Raw genomic sequence first — 12,860 nt, forward strand, 5'->3', positions numbered from 1 at the left:
ATATACATATAAAAATAATATTAATAAAATTCAGAAAAAAGTTCCACGTTATCTACAGAATCGGGGTAGCAGGTCGGAGCGTTTCTGCCCTCGCGTCGGAGGATAGAGGAGGAGGAGGAGTGTAAGGGAGAGACCCTCTCTGTTCTTAGGACTTTTTAGTTACAGCGGACATATCCCGCCTGGAATTTGGGGGACAAAATGCCTGGACGGTTAATACTGAAAGCAGTTGTGTTTCCTCCCTTCCGCGGAGAACAATCGCAGCCCCGTCATTGCTCCGCAACGTGTCCCCGGTGAAGGCGAGATGCCCAAACGTATCCAGGCCAGAACCCCGTCTATGGCGTATGTGGTCCCATCATGGCCATTAAGACCGTGGCCTACGTTTTCCTAACAAATGGGACGTTAGCAGCTGTTAAAAGCAAAACCTTTTCGCTCTGGACACAGAAAAACAGCAGCTTGTGTCAGATATTGGATGGTCCTAAATTAACCCGTCCGTTTCCACATGGCTCTGCAAGGCACTGCAGAAATCTGGTGCTGGAAAGGTTTACATGGCGGGTGGTGGCGGTGGGGGGTGCTGCCTACCTAAGAAGTCCTGGGGTTGCCTGTTCCCTTTCCAGCGCTCCGCTCCATCACACTCCTCTTCCTCGGCAAACGCTGGCCCTGCATGCCCCTGCGCTGCTCACTCCTCTTTCTGAAGGGCCGTGGGCCCCAGTTTGTCGTCCTGGCAAACGTCGCTGCCCTCGCTGGTTATACCGGTGAAGTGCGGGGGGCTGCCGTTGCTGCAGGGGTCGCTGCACTCTCTGGATAAGGCACATGCGAGGGCTTGAGGGCTGGATTCTTCCTCCGGCGCGGTGCTGCCGCTGGTCCCGTTCACCTGGGAGGTGCTGCGACTGTCTGTCGAACCCTGAAAGCGATAGTTAAAAAATAAATCCGTTACCTACAAGGGAAAAGGTGTTTGCGATCGTTTCTTCTTCAAACTAAACCAGGAAGGTTACGTAGAATCTGAGCAGTCAGCTTCTCTCTCAAGCCCCCTTTGGATCATAAAAGGGACAGCGGCAAAAAAAAAAACTATTATTTCTACAATAAACCTGTATATGCTTATGTTTAAGGTCTATAAAACTCTATTATGTCTGGAGGGTACTTTGGTACACCTTGCGTTGTGTCTTTATTTTAAGTGGCTAATAGGGATACTTATGAAGAACGAGTATAAGTGGGACAGGTTTGGGGGAAAAAACGTTAAGACTCGCACAGTATCCAAACTGAAGGGCGGTGCGACACTCACCTGCTTGTTCACCTTTTTGTTGGTTTTAGTTACTTTGTTAGGAGCTTCTCTTCCACGACTAAGACAGAGAACAAAAACAAGAATCAGATCTGCGTATCGTTGTCGGCTGCTGGTCATTTACCCATCAAGTCCAGTCCACCGGCAGCAACGCGGAGCGACCGGTCAGTCACCCCCTTATAGTCAAACTATAACTGCCCGGGTGTTCTAAACAGAACGTAACAGCGGGTAATTATATTGGGCCGATCTATGCATTAACGACAGTACAACCCACAAACCTTACTTCCTTGACCTTGTCTTATCTGTAATTCCCTCGCTTTCGTAACCTCTACATCTACATGGCCGTTACCCGCCACCATCCGAGATAAGTGATTCAAGTGATCCTACATTACACCGGGGTGTCTGCCCCCCTAGTTTTAGACCATGACCTCTTGTAGTCCTTTCGAATAGCAAAGCTTACCCTTTTCCTGGGCCACCAACAGACACCACCTGCATGCCAAATGCTCCTCGGCCACGGGAGGGTTTACTGCCGGCCCACTGGCCTACCACCATCCCGGCGATTTCTAGTTTTCCCCCTTGTGGAGGAATGGGATGAACGCCTAAAACGGCCAATTAAAACAAAAAGAGGTGTTAAAGGCGGTGAATGATGTAACGCTAAGTCGTACATTATATACGTATTTATATAGACACACCTGAAAAGCCTCGGTTCCTTCCAGGTGGTGGAGGGGGCATGGAGCCCATGGCTCTTGGATACAGGGAGACGGGGTAAAACGGTGGCATCATGGGGGGCATGAAAGGTGGTGGAGGCAGGAGAGGGGGAGGTGGCTGGCGATTCAGATTGATTCCTTCCAGGATACTCTGCCTCATCTTCTCCACCTTGGCAGCCTGCTCTGCCTGCGTAACAGATCGGGGAGAGACCACATCACACACTACAGTGCACTCAACATATTTAATCATTACTTCTCGATAAACTATTAAGAATGGGATAAAAGTAAAGAAAACTCAAGTGTCCCATCCAATACCGGCCCACTCTGACAAGGGCCGAGGAGTAGGATAGTCTACTACCCTAAAAGGGAATCCAAACTGTAAGCGAAGAACATACGGTGCAGTTAGAGGGGAAGCCCTCCCTAAACATAAGCCGCTGATTGAGGTCCGTGTAATGTGTGTTTTGGACTCGCCAATTGTTTTCCGTTATTTCTCCGATACGTTTAGGGGAATAGGTGCGTTATCAGTATTCTGCGCGTTCTCTGCAGCTCCCATCAGCCGCCTCTCATAAACCTCTTGGGTCTAATAATAGACAAAGTATTAATGTATTTTTGGAGCTTCTCGGTGTTCTCCTTCATATAATCGTTGTCAGAGCTACCAGTTTAACTGCAGGTTTCAGATAAGACAGGTCACAACAACGCCACGAACGTACATTTTCTTGTTTCCGCGGAACCGTTTTATGTTGCTTTGAAAGCATGAATGATTAAGACAAAGTCAGTGTGCGGCCTAAAGGACTAAATAAGAAATCCCTAAAGCTTTGAAGTTTTATACTTGTATGCCATTGCTGGAACTGCTGCATTTACCACCCTCTGACGCGGTGAGAGAGGAGAGAGATACGGATGATTAGAGAGCGTGAGAACTCACCAGTAATCCTGATTGTGCCCCATCACTCGACACAAGACTACACAATGACTACAAAGTAACACTCGGAAACACACACGGCCAAGACAAGCGCCCTTGGTTCTTACCTGCCCATCACACAGCTCAATTAAAGGAACCTTCTCCCGTCCCGCTTTGATCAGCTTGCTCTGGAATAGCTTTCCGTCGAAGTAGATCCAGGGGCAGCAGTGCTCCCAGGGGACCGGCTGGCCGCAGGCATCGTTGGCGAAAAGCGCAGTGTCCACCCCGCTCATGAACAGGGCCGCGAGCTGCACTCCCCGGGCGTCCAGCTTCTCAATCTGCGCATCAACAACAAAGCCAAGCTGTCCTCAGAACACGTTATACCCTTGATGCCCCTTATATATTCTGTTTAGATTACTCCAACAAAAGACTTCCTTATTTTTGTTCCTGTCATCTGTTACCCCACGATTGACGATGTGCTTCTCACCTTGAGTTCCTGTAGCTGATCTGGTTCGTAGAGCTGCGCGGAGACGGCTTGCGCCAAGAACGCGTCCAGCTCGTGCCTGAGTAATATCCGTCCTCCGGGCCACTGCATCATATACCTAAAAATCAGGTAAGACTGTGAAGCTCAACCATTCTGAAAACTCAAAAAGCCTGTTCTTGCTCACCGAGAAGGTGGCGGCACGGTGCTCCTCACCTCAGCACGCAGCACATCAGGAGGAGATGCGTGGGTACGTTGGCCGGGTTCAGCATGCTGGGAGTATCGGACTTCATGCAGGCCAGGAAAGCTCTCATCCGGCGGTTCTTGTCCTCCACAGCTTTGCCGAGCCATAGCTTCTTCAAGTTAGGACAGGTCCACTCTCTGAAGGTCAAGGCGGACACCAGCTCCGGAGTCTGTGGAGACTTCCCCTTGTAGGCCGACCATTCCTTTATAATCACTGGGGGCACTGGCAGGTGGAAATCGAGAAGAGCCAGACGTTACAAAATCCTTGTTATAAGAAACAGGTGTATATGCCTCGGGTTTGCTTAAAAGATAGGCACACACGAGAATTAGGAGAGTTACTTGTCTCCTCCAACTGTTAGGTCACCTACTCGACTCTACATTGTGAGAATGTATCGGTTTGTCGATGATGCCATAGAATGAATGAACTGTAAGAAGAGCTCTATATAAATAAGATCATTTCATCTGTTACATATAGATACGTCAATTTCTGGCCTGTGGTTTTGCTGCAATATATATAATATATATTATGTATATAAGGCGATTGTAGGACCAATGTTTAATTTCTATGAAGACCTACCACCTTCCCACCGCACTCGCCCCTGACTACTACTTTCTATGACTACAGGCAGGTTATACGCGTTTCGCCGAATCCCATGAGTCATTCTGTTCACCATATACCCGGAATACCGGCTGCTACAATCCACCTAATAAAACGCGTACGGGAACCAAGAGCTGGCTGCGTGACGGATAAAAGTATCCTTAGGAAGATTAGGTTTCAGACAAGGCAGCTTAACACAACAAAGGATTTGTTGGGAAGCAGAAAAGGTTATCATCCCCATAACAGGATGGAGATTTCATTGACTAAATACCTAAAATGATCTTATGGGAACGATGCTATGTATGCCTGGTTTATAGAAACACCTCGACACAGAACAGGTCAAGCAATCCTGGCTCACCTTAACTATTCACAAAAACTGGGGATATTGGGGATATAAAAACACCCGTTGTGACCACACAACCTACCCATAAACACCCTAGAACGCCCGTACATTATCGCTGGATCAAAACCATTCACAAACCTGTTGTATTTTCGCATAATAATTTTAAATACCCAATATACACGCATCTGGCATCATACGGCCGGATCATCGTTTATCTTATTTTATCCTCTTATGTCACATTTACAGCACAATGACACAAAACGGTAGCCTTACCATCCACAGGGAGGCGCCTGCGCATGGCCAGCCTTTCCAGCCTCCTCTGCGTCTCGGCCAGACTGAAGAGAACTCCGTAGACGTACTGGCGGGCCGGTCGGAAAAGGATCACCGCCGGGGGGAGGTCCGTGTTGCACTCGTCCTCGATGCAGACAGGAAGTTTGATTTCACCCTGAAAAGACACGAAAACATCCAAAACCGGTAAAGTGGGCAGGCATGTTTGGGATTCATCTACTGTTCTGTTTTAAGGTAAAGCCCTTCTGCTTTTATTTATATCACAGCAGAGAACTATATTATATTAAATAAAAAGGGCGTTTTAGCAGCTGCATATTTTAACTACCAGTTTGGAAAGCTGTTTCAAGTTTAGTCCCGTTTGTTCTGTAGCCATACAGCCAAGTGCAGTACACACCTTGGTGAGGACATGATAGATATACGGGTACATAAGACCACGACGATGTCTGTGCTCGGCCACTCGCAGGACCTCAGGAGCCACCGGAGGCAAAGGTGGCGTTGTGATATCCATGTGATTGCGAGTTGCCATGGACAGTAAGGATGGAATCTGCGATTCTGTGTTCCCCATGGTGGGGTTCGGCTCGCCGGGTCCTGCTTGCTGGTTCCAGGATTGGGAGTGTTTCTCCCCAGACGATTCCTCCCAGCTAGACTTGTGTTGACGGGTTTCGGTGACGTGGCTGGGGGGGTCGAAAAATAGCATTACTAGGCTGCCGCTTTTGGACACGCAACGCAACATTACGTTTTCTGATCAGGATGGAGTTAAGACTTTAAAAAAGGCTTCTGATGTCTCTTGATTATTCCAAAATATATTGCTATAAAAGTAAAGGCTTTAACTTATTCTCCCAACGCTAAGCTTTTATCGGAAAAATCTAATCTTGGATGAGCAATCAGGGCACATTTATAAAGCTTGATTGTGCCATATGTATTCTTCCTTAAAAACAAATTACTCATCCATTCTGAAAAGCACGTGGTTAAAAGATAGCAAATAATATTTAGGAACACGTTAAGGGCACACGTGTATCCACATTCTTACTTGGCAGTAGCCCCATCCTGATCTTCATCAGATGAAGAAGATGGTGAAGATTCCTGGCCGGATGATGGAGAGGGCTTTATAGTCAGATGATTGGGGAACTTGGAAGCAGAAGAATCATAGGGAAGAGACCACCCTGAGAACGGCCCACCCTTTAACATGCTTTCATCGTGGAAGTGGGGCAAGTCGCCCAAGGGGTGGGGAGAAAACAAGAAGCCAGAGTTGGGCCCTGGAGGAAAGGGGTGCGGATACTGCATCTTGGCTTGCATGTGGTGTCCGAACTAAAAAACAAAAACATACAAACACGTGTATCCAACCAAAGTCATCCCACCTTCATACAATAAAAAAGGACTGACACGCATGGTGCAACAGTTACAGTCCTTCAGGGTTTGTTTATTGCCGATTTCACTGACCACCACTCTATCGAGGAATTTTCAGCCTGTGTCAGAGGAATCCCCCCCCCGGAATTAGAAATAAAGGCAAAGTTTTACCGCTATAGACGGCCCCTCTCACTGTCTTTACCCGCAGCAGGTAATACATTTTAGGCCTGTTTGGGATCTTTTTTTCTTTTCTTTTCTGAGGCAGCAGTGAAGCAGGCAGTGAAGCAGGCAGTGAAGCAGGCAGTGTCTGCTTCACTGATGACTATTTCTACAAATGCTGCTCAAATAACCTCAACCCAGATCTGCTGCATGTACTTTCAGAGTATTTGGGATCTGCATTCTTCCATAGACAGGGTTCACGATTGACCAGACCATGCGGGGGGAAACACTAACCCGCCGAATAAGAAATTAAGCCATAAACTGAAAAGGGGAAGTGGCTCTTTATAGCGTTTCACACAAAGTACAGGGACTTCAATACTTGATAAGAAGCAAAGTCGTGTTTATAATAATCAGTGATGTTTTGGGTATTTTTCAATCTCTAGCCGTACTGCAGGAAACAAGCTGGAAACACAAAATCAGGACTGTTTTGTCAACAGGAGAGACGAAAGTTATTATTTTGTTCAATCAATGATCTACCCCCGCTTACCCTGTATGTACTAAGGTCAGCTAAATTTCAGCTACGGAGTAAATCCGCAAGGCGAAGAGACTCACCACGGGTTTAGCGAGCGGCATGCCTCCCATCTGGCCATGATGTAGCGGCGGTACTCCGAACTGACTGGGTCCGTACCCTGCAACTGAAAGCGAAGCCCCGGATGAGCACAGAAAACCGATACGGTTCAAAGAAACTGCTTAATGTCTGTATCGGCGCATTATGAGACACTCACCAACAAAAGGGGACGCGTTGAGCTGCGGCGGACGCTGCTTGGTTGCTACTGAATAATATTCCACGGCTTTCTTGAAACGCTCTATCTTATCTTCTGTCCTGGACTGGAGAGCAAACAAGCGCCTTCAGAACGATGACATCACGATAAAATGCGTCTGCCCCAACACTACACATTTAATAAACGGGATCATCTACTCCACACAAGCCGTGTGGTTTGCAAGAAGTTATTACATTCTTAGCGGCAATCCCACAACCCCAACAACATACCTGCGAGTGTCTGAAGATTTCTTTTCCCACCGCGTCCAGATTTGATGCATCTTTGATGGATCCCACGTACTCCGAGACGGCTTTAATCACCACGTCGCAAGGCGGCAGGACAAGCTGGTGAGCGCGAACCTGAGACAGGACGGTTGGTGAGAATTGGGATCCAGGGCACGTTAACCATTAACCCACACAGTATCCAAAACACAGTATCAAAAAACCACGGTCCACGCTCTGCGGTCAAGGTACAAACATCCAGAAATCCATTTACAGAAAAAGAAATTGCACCGATATCCGCCAACAAATTATGTAGCGCTGTACAATTTAAACGGGGCATTTCACGCACATAACAGATACATCAGGAGTCTTCTAGCCTTATGGTACTTGTATACTTAATTCCAGTAGCCATAATAGCCACCAACAATCCTCCGTGTATATATACCCATATATCATCATCCGTGTATATATACCCATATATCATCCGTGTATATATATACACCCATATATAAATCAGGTTTATTTTTAATAATGTATCTTAAACGTACTCGTGTGTACAGAGGGCTTTTCCATTCTAACCTTTAAAGACGCCAGTGGATGATCTGGTCCCAGCAAGCTCCAGTGAAACGCTGCAAGGTCCTCGTCGGGAAGGATGTGATTGCCTAAAAGGAATAGGAGGTATTTGATTATTTTACAGTTAATTATGTGACATCTTGCAGTTTAAAGAAATACAAATGTTATATATAGCTTTGAATCAGGTCTACAGAGAAAATGAAAGCGTTCTTTCGATCTCCTTACCCAACAGGGCAGCAAAGATGGGAAAGTTGCTCATCTTGAGACCCAGCTGCTTGGCCACCTCCTGCATGAGGAACTGGTTGGTGGTGAGGTTCTTCCCGTTCCAGCTGAGTTTGAGCGCGTGCGAGCTGTAGTAAGAAGGAATGTTGCAGAGCGCATACTCCGAGTCGTGGGCGATGAGACCGTGGAAGCCGCTCTCCCGGAAGAAGGAAACCACCTCCAGGTGATGATCCTCCAGACTCTGGAACACCTGAAACGCAGCAGGTTTTGTACTCGTTTATTGATGTAGGGTGGCGAGCGTTACAATGTATTAGCCGCTATTTTTGCATAAATCCCATGGTCAGAGAGCCAGATGTGGCTCGCTACACAATACTCAAGATTCAGGTATAGCCAAAAGTTGGGACGCTCCTCAGACACCTAGCGCTTCAATGCCGACTGGGAACACATAATAAAACTACATGGTCAACACAGTTTGTTGGCGAAGCTCACAATCAGACCAAATAATTTGCATGTGCGATCACTGAATGAGAAAACCCAAATCACACGAGCGGAAAGTGAGCGGTTTCAAAAGCCACAAGAGCTTAACCGTGACCTCCTCAGCGGGGCTCCTCGTCATAATCCCCAGAAACCCCTTCCCCGAAGAATAAAACTCATGATACCTTCCATGAGTAGAAGTGCCGCTACCGGTGGCATGACGGACACATGTGCTTTCCGATCATTTCAGATATTCTTTGGGGCCCAGAAGTTTCTCAACGCGAAACAGAAGGTAATCAGGAAGAACGTACTCGAGAATCTCTTCACAAGTGGATTAACGGCGCAGGAGGATTAATCGGCAAAGAGGACTGTCACCCGTACGGACCTATAGATACGCCTGTGCATTTTAGAGGGATCCCCTATATATTAATGTAGCTATGGACTGTAGTAAATAAATGAATAAACATCTCAAGGCCATCCGTGGGGAAGTCTGCTACCAACTAAACTTTAGTTTCCCTCTTATTGAGCAGCAACCCAAGATATGGGGCGTCATCCTACAGCTGGGCGACCGTCCCAGATTACTTTCTGCAAGAACATAATCTGCTTGCCCAAGGATGCCCTCTCCGCAACCGGGGGCCGGAGACGGTCACCAAGTCTGTAATTCACGCAGCCTAAAGCGGACCGTAGACCTCAGATCTCCGACAGCACATACAGGGCTACATTTATACCGAGCCATTCCAAAGCAAGGCGCTGAACATCGCGGAAAGACAAGTGCCGCAAAAATCTTTCAACAATTAATGTTTTCAGGGTATCCATAGTTACCAATGGATCTCCAACTGGAAATCCACCCCCCCCCAGGGTATGTAATGTTTTCTTTCTGAAACTACTTGGTAGCTCTAGTTTCCAAGATGGCCAAATGGCTCATTTTGCAATATATTGAATAAAATACACTTAAGATTTCAAGCGTGTGATTGGCCCTTGGTGCGAAACAAAAGGGCCGCAGCAATGGGCCGGTTCAGTTTACGGGCATCTGTTCATCGTGGATCTGGCTTTCACCCATCCCGTAATAAAAGATCAGCATTTTGTGTCTCTCGACAAAGTAGATAACTTTTATTGGACCAACGCAGAAAAAGATGTAAAGTCACGCAAGCTTTTGGGACCTCGGATATCTTTTCAGAGATCAGAAGAGAAAAGCTGAAGGCGATTCCATCCAGAGAACCCCCGAGGTCCGGAAAGCTTGTGTTTTTCTGTGTTGACCCGATATAAGCCTCGATCTTCTCCTTCACGTTCCTTATTATAGCTGTACTCGGTAAAAGCTTCCTCTGAAATAAATGTAATTACGATAACGCACGCGAGAGTACGGGATCTCTGCACCGCTACTAAAAAACCCAATACCATCAAAATACGCAAACAACTGATTTCTGGAAACATCCCGCATACAGAGGAACCAGTCCATGGTGCGCTTAACGTTCTGGAATAGGATCTGTAGGCTTTTGTATTCTAGGAAAATTGTATAAGGAATAGTTTTCCTCTAGGATCCCTTACTTATTATAATAATTATATGATTGACGCCAACGCAATGCCCGAGCGCTGCAGCTAATCAGCGCGGTGGTGATAAACTTGGCTTCTCTGGATAACGAACGTGTATAAGGAACCAAAAGAACCCGAGAAGAAGTCAGAACAGGCTTATGAAGTAGTTTGGAAGACAGAAAAAAAAGGAAGCTCATACCTTGTGAAAATATTTTAATGAATGCAGAAGAGAAGAGATAGAATTATCCTCTAGATTATCGCCCCGTTACCAACGACTCGAGCTTTACGCGAGGTTCTCCTCCTCGGAGCTAGGAACCCACCATTACTCCTACGCGGCTTCCATGTTAACCTAACGGGCTTCGATTTAATCCATTTAATAGCGGAAAAGCCACATCATACCTCTGGGTTCCTTTTATTTATATTATTGCTTATGTTTATTCAACTTCAATACTTATTCTAAAGTAAACAACTACTTTGCGGCCCAGCTTCATGATCCTGGTTCCTATTAGGACTCAGTGACCTTTGCGGGTGACGGCAGCTTCAAAATCAAACCGAGAAGCAACCTCAGGACAAGCGAGAAGCATTAATAACCGATAGACATCAAGGCCCAAGAATACAGTCATCTATCGAGCCCAAGTCCTTAAGCCTACTTTGCACAAACCCAATTAGAGCGCTAGAATTCGGACCGGTTTGTAATACGTGCCGCTGGATTATTTTTGATCCGTGCCGCACAATGTAGGCTCGCTTTGTACCGGTAGCTAAAATCTAGCGGAATTCGACCGAGTCTGTTTAATTCTCCTAAAATAATAAGATCCTGATACTACGGGACCCCGCTCAGCCAAACCAATATAAAAATGGTTCCCCCCGCACGTCATCTGGACAGATTATCCAAGCGCAAGCACTTAAGACACATCGATACCTCCAAAGAACGCGCTCATTGTTTTATTATTATTGATCCTAACCGGGGCGGACGAAAAAAGCGAGGAAAGGAGGCTGGATCTGACTGTCTAGGAACCTAGAATCAGAATTATTCTGTGTATAATTAGTAGCCATATGGTTGCCGGGCAACAATGCCGCAAGTATTCCTCTGCCAAAGAAACCATAAATACTTCTATAAGCTCCGACATCACTACGCACGGATCAGAGGCGGCATTAAGCTACGCTACTGCCTAAGCATGCGGTATCACATGTAGAATGCTGTTGCTACGGCAACGGATGCATGTCAAGCCAAAAAAAAAACCTTAGTAATGGAGAATGATGCTGGCGGTTTAGGTTCCATGCATAACCTGTTTGAATTAACGCCGTCAATCATTATTGCCCCGGGATAGGATGCAGCTCCATGAAGGAGAGATGGAGATTAGCGGTAATTACCACACAGTCAATAACCAGTCACCCCGTTTCACCCAATAAATTATTATAGGGATATATATATATTCAGCGTATACACTACCCACGCTCCATTGTTCTCCTCCTTCAGCTTTAAGACTATAAGACATTATATATATATATATAATATAGAAGAATGGTCATGGGCCCTTTCTTTAAGACTTCTAGGAATTATACTCAAGGGATTGGCCTTTTCCCAGCCTGGGGCTTCATCACAAAGAAAGGCTTTCTCTATCCTGACTCCACTGCCTAGAATAAAAGGACTAGAAGGGATTCTAGACTGCAAAGATGGCCCGCTTTGGCCCCCAGGGACTGCCCTGCATGGGGTCATCACAAGCTGTCAGAACATACGGGGGGGGGGCAAACATGTGCCATAAAAAGGGGGTGTGGCAGGACTCCAAATGGGATCAGACTAACCCCCCCAACCCCCGTATATATATAATGACAGGTGACGGCGCTGCCCCCTCGGCAGGGAGAGATAGCCGTCACGGCTAAGGGTGCGATAGTGGGGCCACATTTCAGAATCCTGGTTACCTTCACACGGAACCGGATCATTGCCAAGCGAATGCAGTGCGCCAGGCAGGCCGGAGGCAGGAACCAGGCCCGGGGGGGCGGGGTGCCCTTGTTCCCGACGTGGCTGACAATGAGTTGAGCCGTCTGCCTCTCGCCCTGAGCCCGCCGGGCCCACTCGGGAAGCCTCTCCTTGGCCAGAGTCCCGTTGAACATGGCCACCAACTCCAGCCCCCCCTGGTAGAGGCAGGCCTGAGACAGCGCCGCTAGGTAGCCCAGCATGGCATTCCACTGGCCGCCGCACACCCAGTCCGTCTGGTAACCCCCATAGAGCCGCTGCAGGGCCGAGTCCGCGTCCACCAATACCCGGCAGGGCGGGGGACCAGCAGCCGAAGGGTGCTGTGGTTGTGGAGGAGGAGGTGGCGGTGGAGGAGCCGGAGGGTAACCCCCAGGTGACAGGCCTGCCCGGTGCTGCTGTCGGGCCACTGTCCTGGCCAACTTCAAGAGGTCGACGGGCACCACGGCCCCGGGGCAGCGCTTCTCCAGGAACTCCTGGAAACCTTGCACCCCCATTGTACTGGGCTGCTGTGAGGAGCGAGGGCCGGAATAGGTAGACCCGGGCTGAGTAGTGAAGCGGGTGGGGCAACTAAGGCAGGAAAAGCTGTAATGGCTAACTGGGCATCCACGTCTTCAAGAGGGCGAGTGTGCTGGGCGAGCTCTTCCCTAGAGTCGGCAGCGGGGAGAGAGCCCCTGCGCGGCACCGGCCGCCATCTTAATCGCCTT

The 12,860-nt window shown here is 47.8% G+C and overlaps 1 protein-coding gene across 1 annotated transcript; it reads right to left on the reverse strand.

Annotated features, from left to right (window-relative positions):
- Positions 1-560: 560 nt before the first annotated feature.
- FAM120C (family with sequence similarity 120C) lies at positions 561-12,860 on the reverse strand. Its single transcript, XM_053474244.1, has 16 exons — positions 12,102-12,860; positions 8,181-8,427; positions 7,962-8,044; positions 7,392-7,520; positions 7,126-7,228; positions 6,953-7,035; positions 5,865-6,142; positions 5,229-5,508; positions 4,820-4,991; positions 3,579-3,828; positions 3,369-3,483; positions 3,010-3,219; positions 1,969-2,170; positions 1,737-1,875; positions 1,280-1,337; positions 561-901 (listed from the first exon to the last, which is right to left on the reverse strand). Exons 1-16 carry the CDS (start codon positions 12,648-12,650, stop codon positions 677-679), a joined length of 3,123 nt encoding a protein of 1,040 aa, XP_053330219.1. The 5' UTR covers positions 12,651-12,860; the 3' UTR covers positions 561-676.

Source organism: Spea bombifrons, chromosome 8 (assembly GCF_027358695.1).
Source record: "Spea bombifrons isolate aSpeBom1 chromosome 8, aSpeBom1.2.pri, whole genome shotgun sequence".
Classification (NCBI taxonomy): Eukaryota; Metazoa; Chordata; class Amphibia; order Anura; family Pelobatidae; genus Spea; species Spea bombifrons.

What these genes read in the sequence shown, in the direction of transcription:
- FAM120C (XM_053474244.1), bottom strand. Translation starts at nt 12,650, where the DNA reads ATGGGGGTGCAAGGTTTCCAGGAGTTCCTGGAGAAGCGCTGCCCCGGG. An exon ending in TCTATCATGTCCTCACCAAG is followed by an intron (nt 4,992 to 5,228) that starts GTGTGTACTGCA and finishes GTGTCTTTTCAG; the next exon opens with GGTGAAATCAAACTTCCTGT. An exon ending in AAGGAACCGAGGCTTTTCAG is followed by an intron (nt 1,876 to 1,968) that starts GTGTGTCTATAT and finishes TGGCCGTTTTAG; the next exon opens with GCGTTCATCCCATTCCTCCA.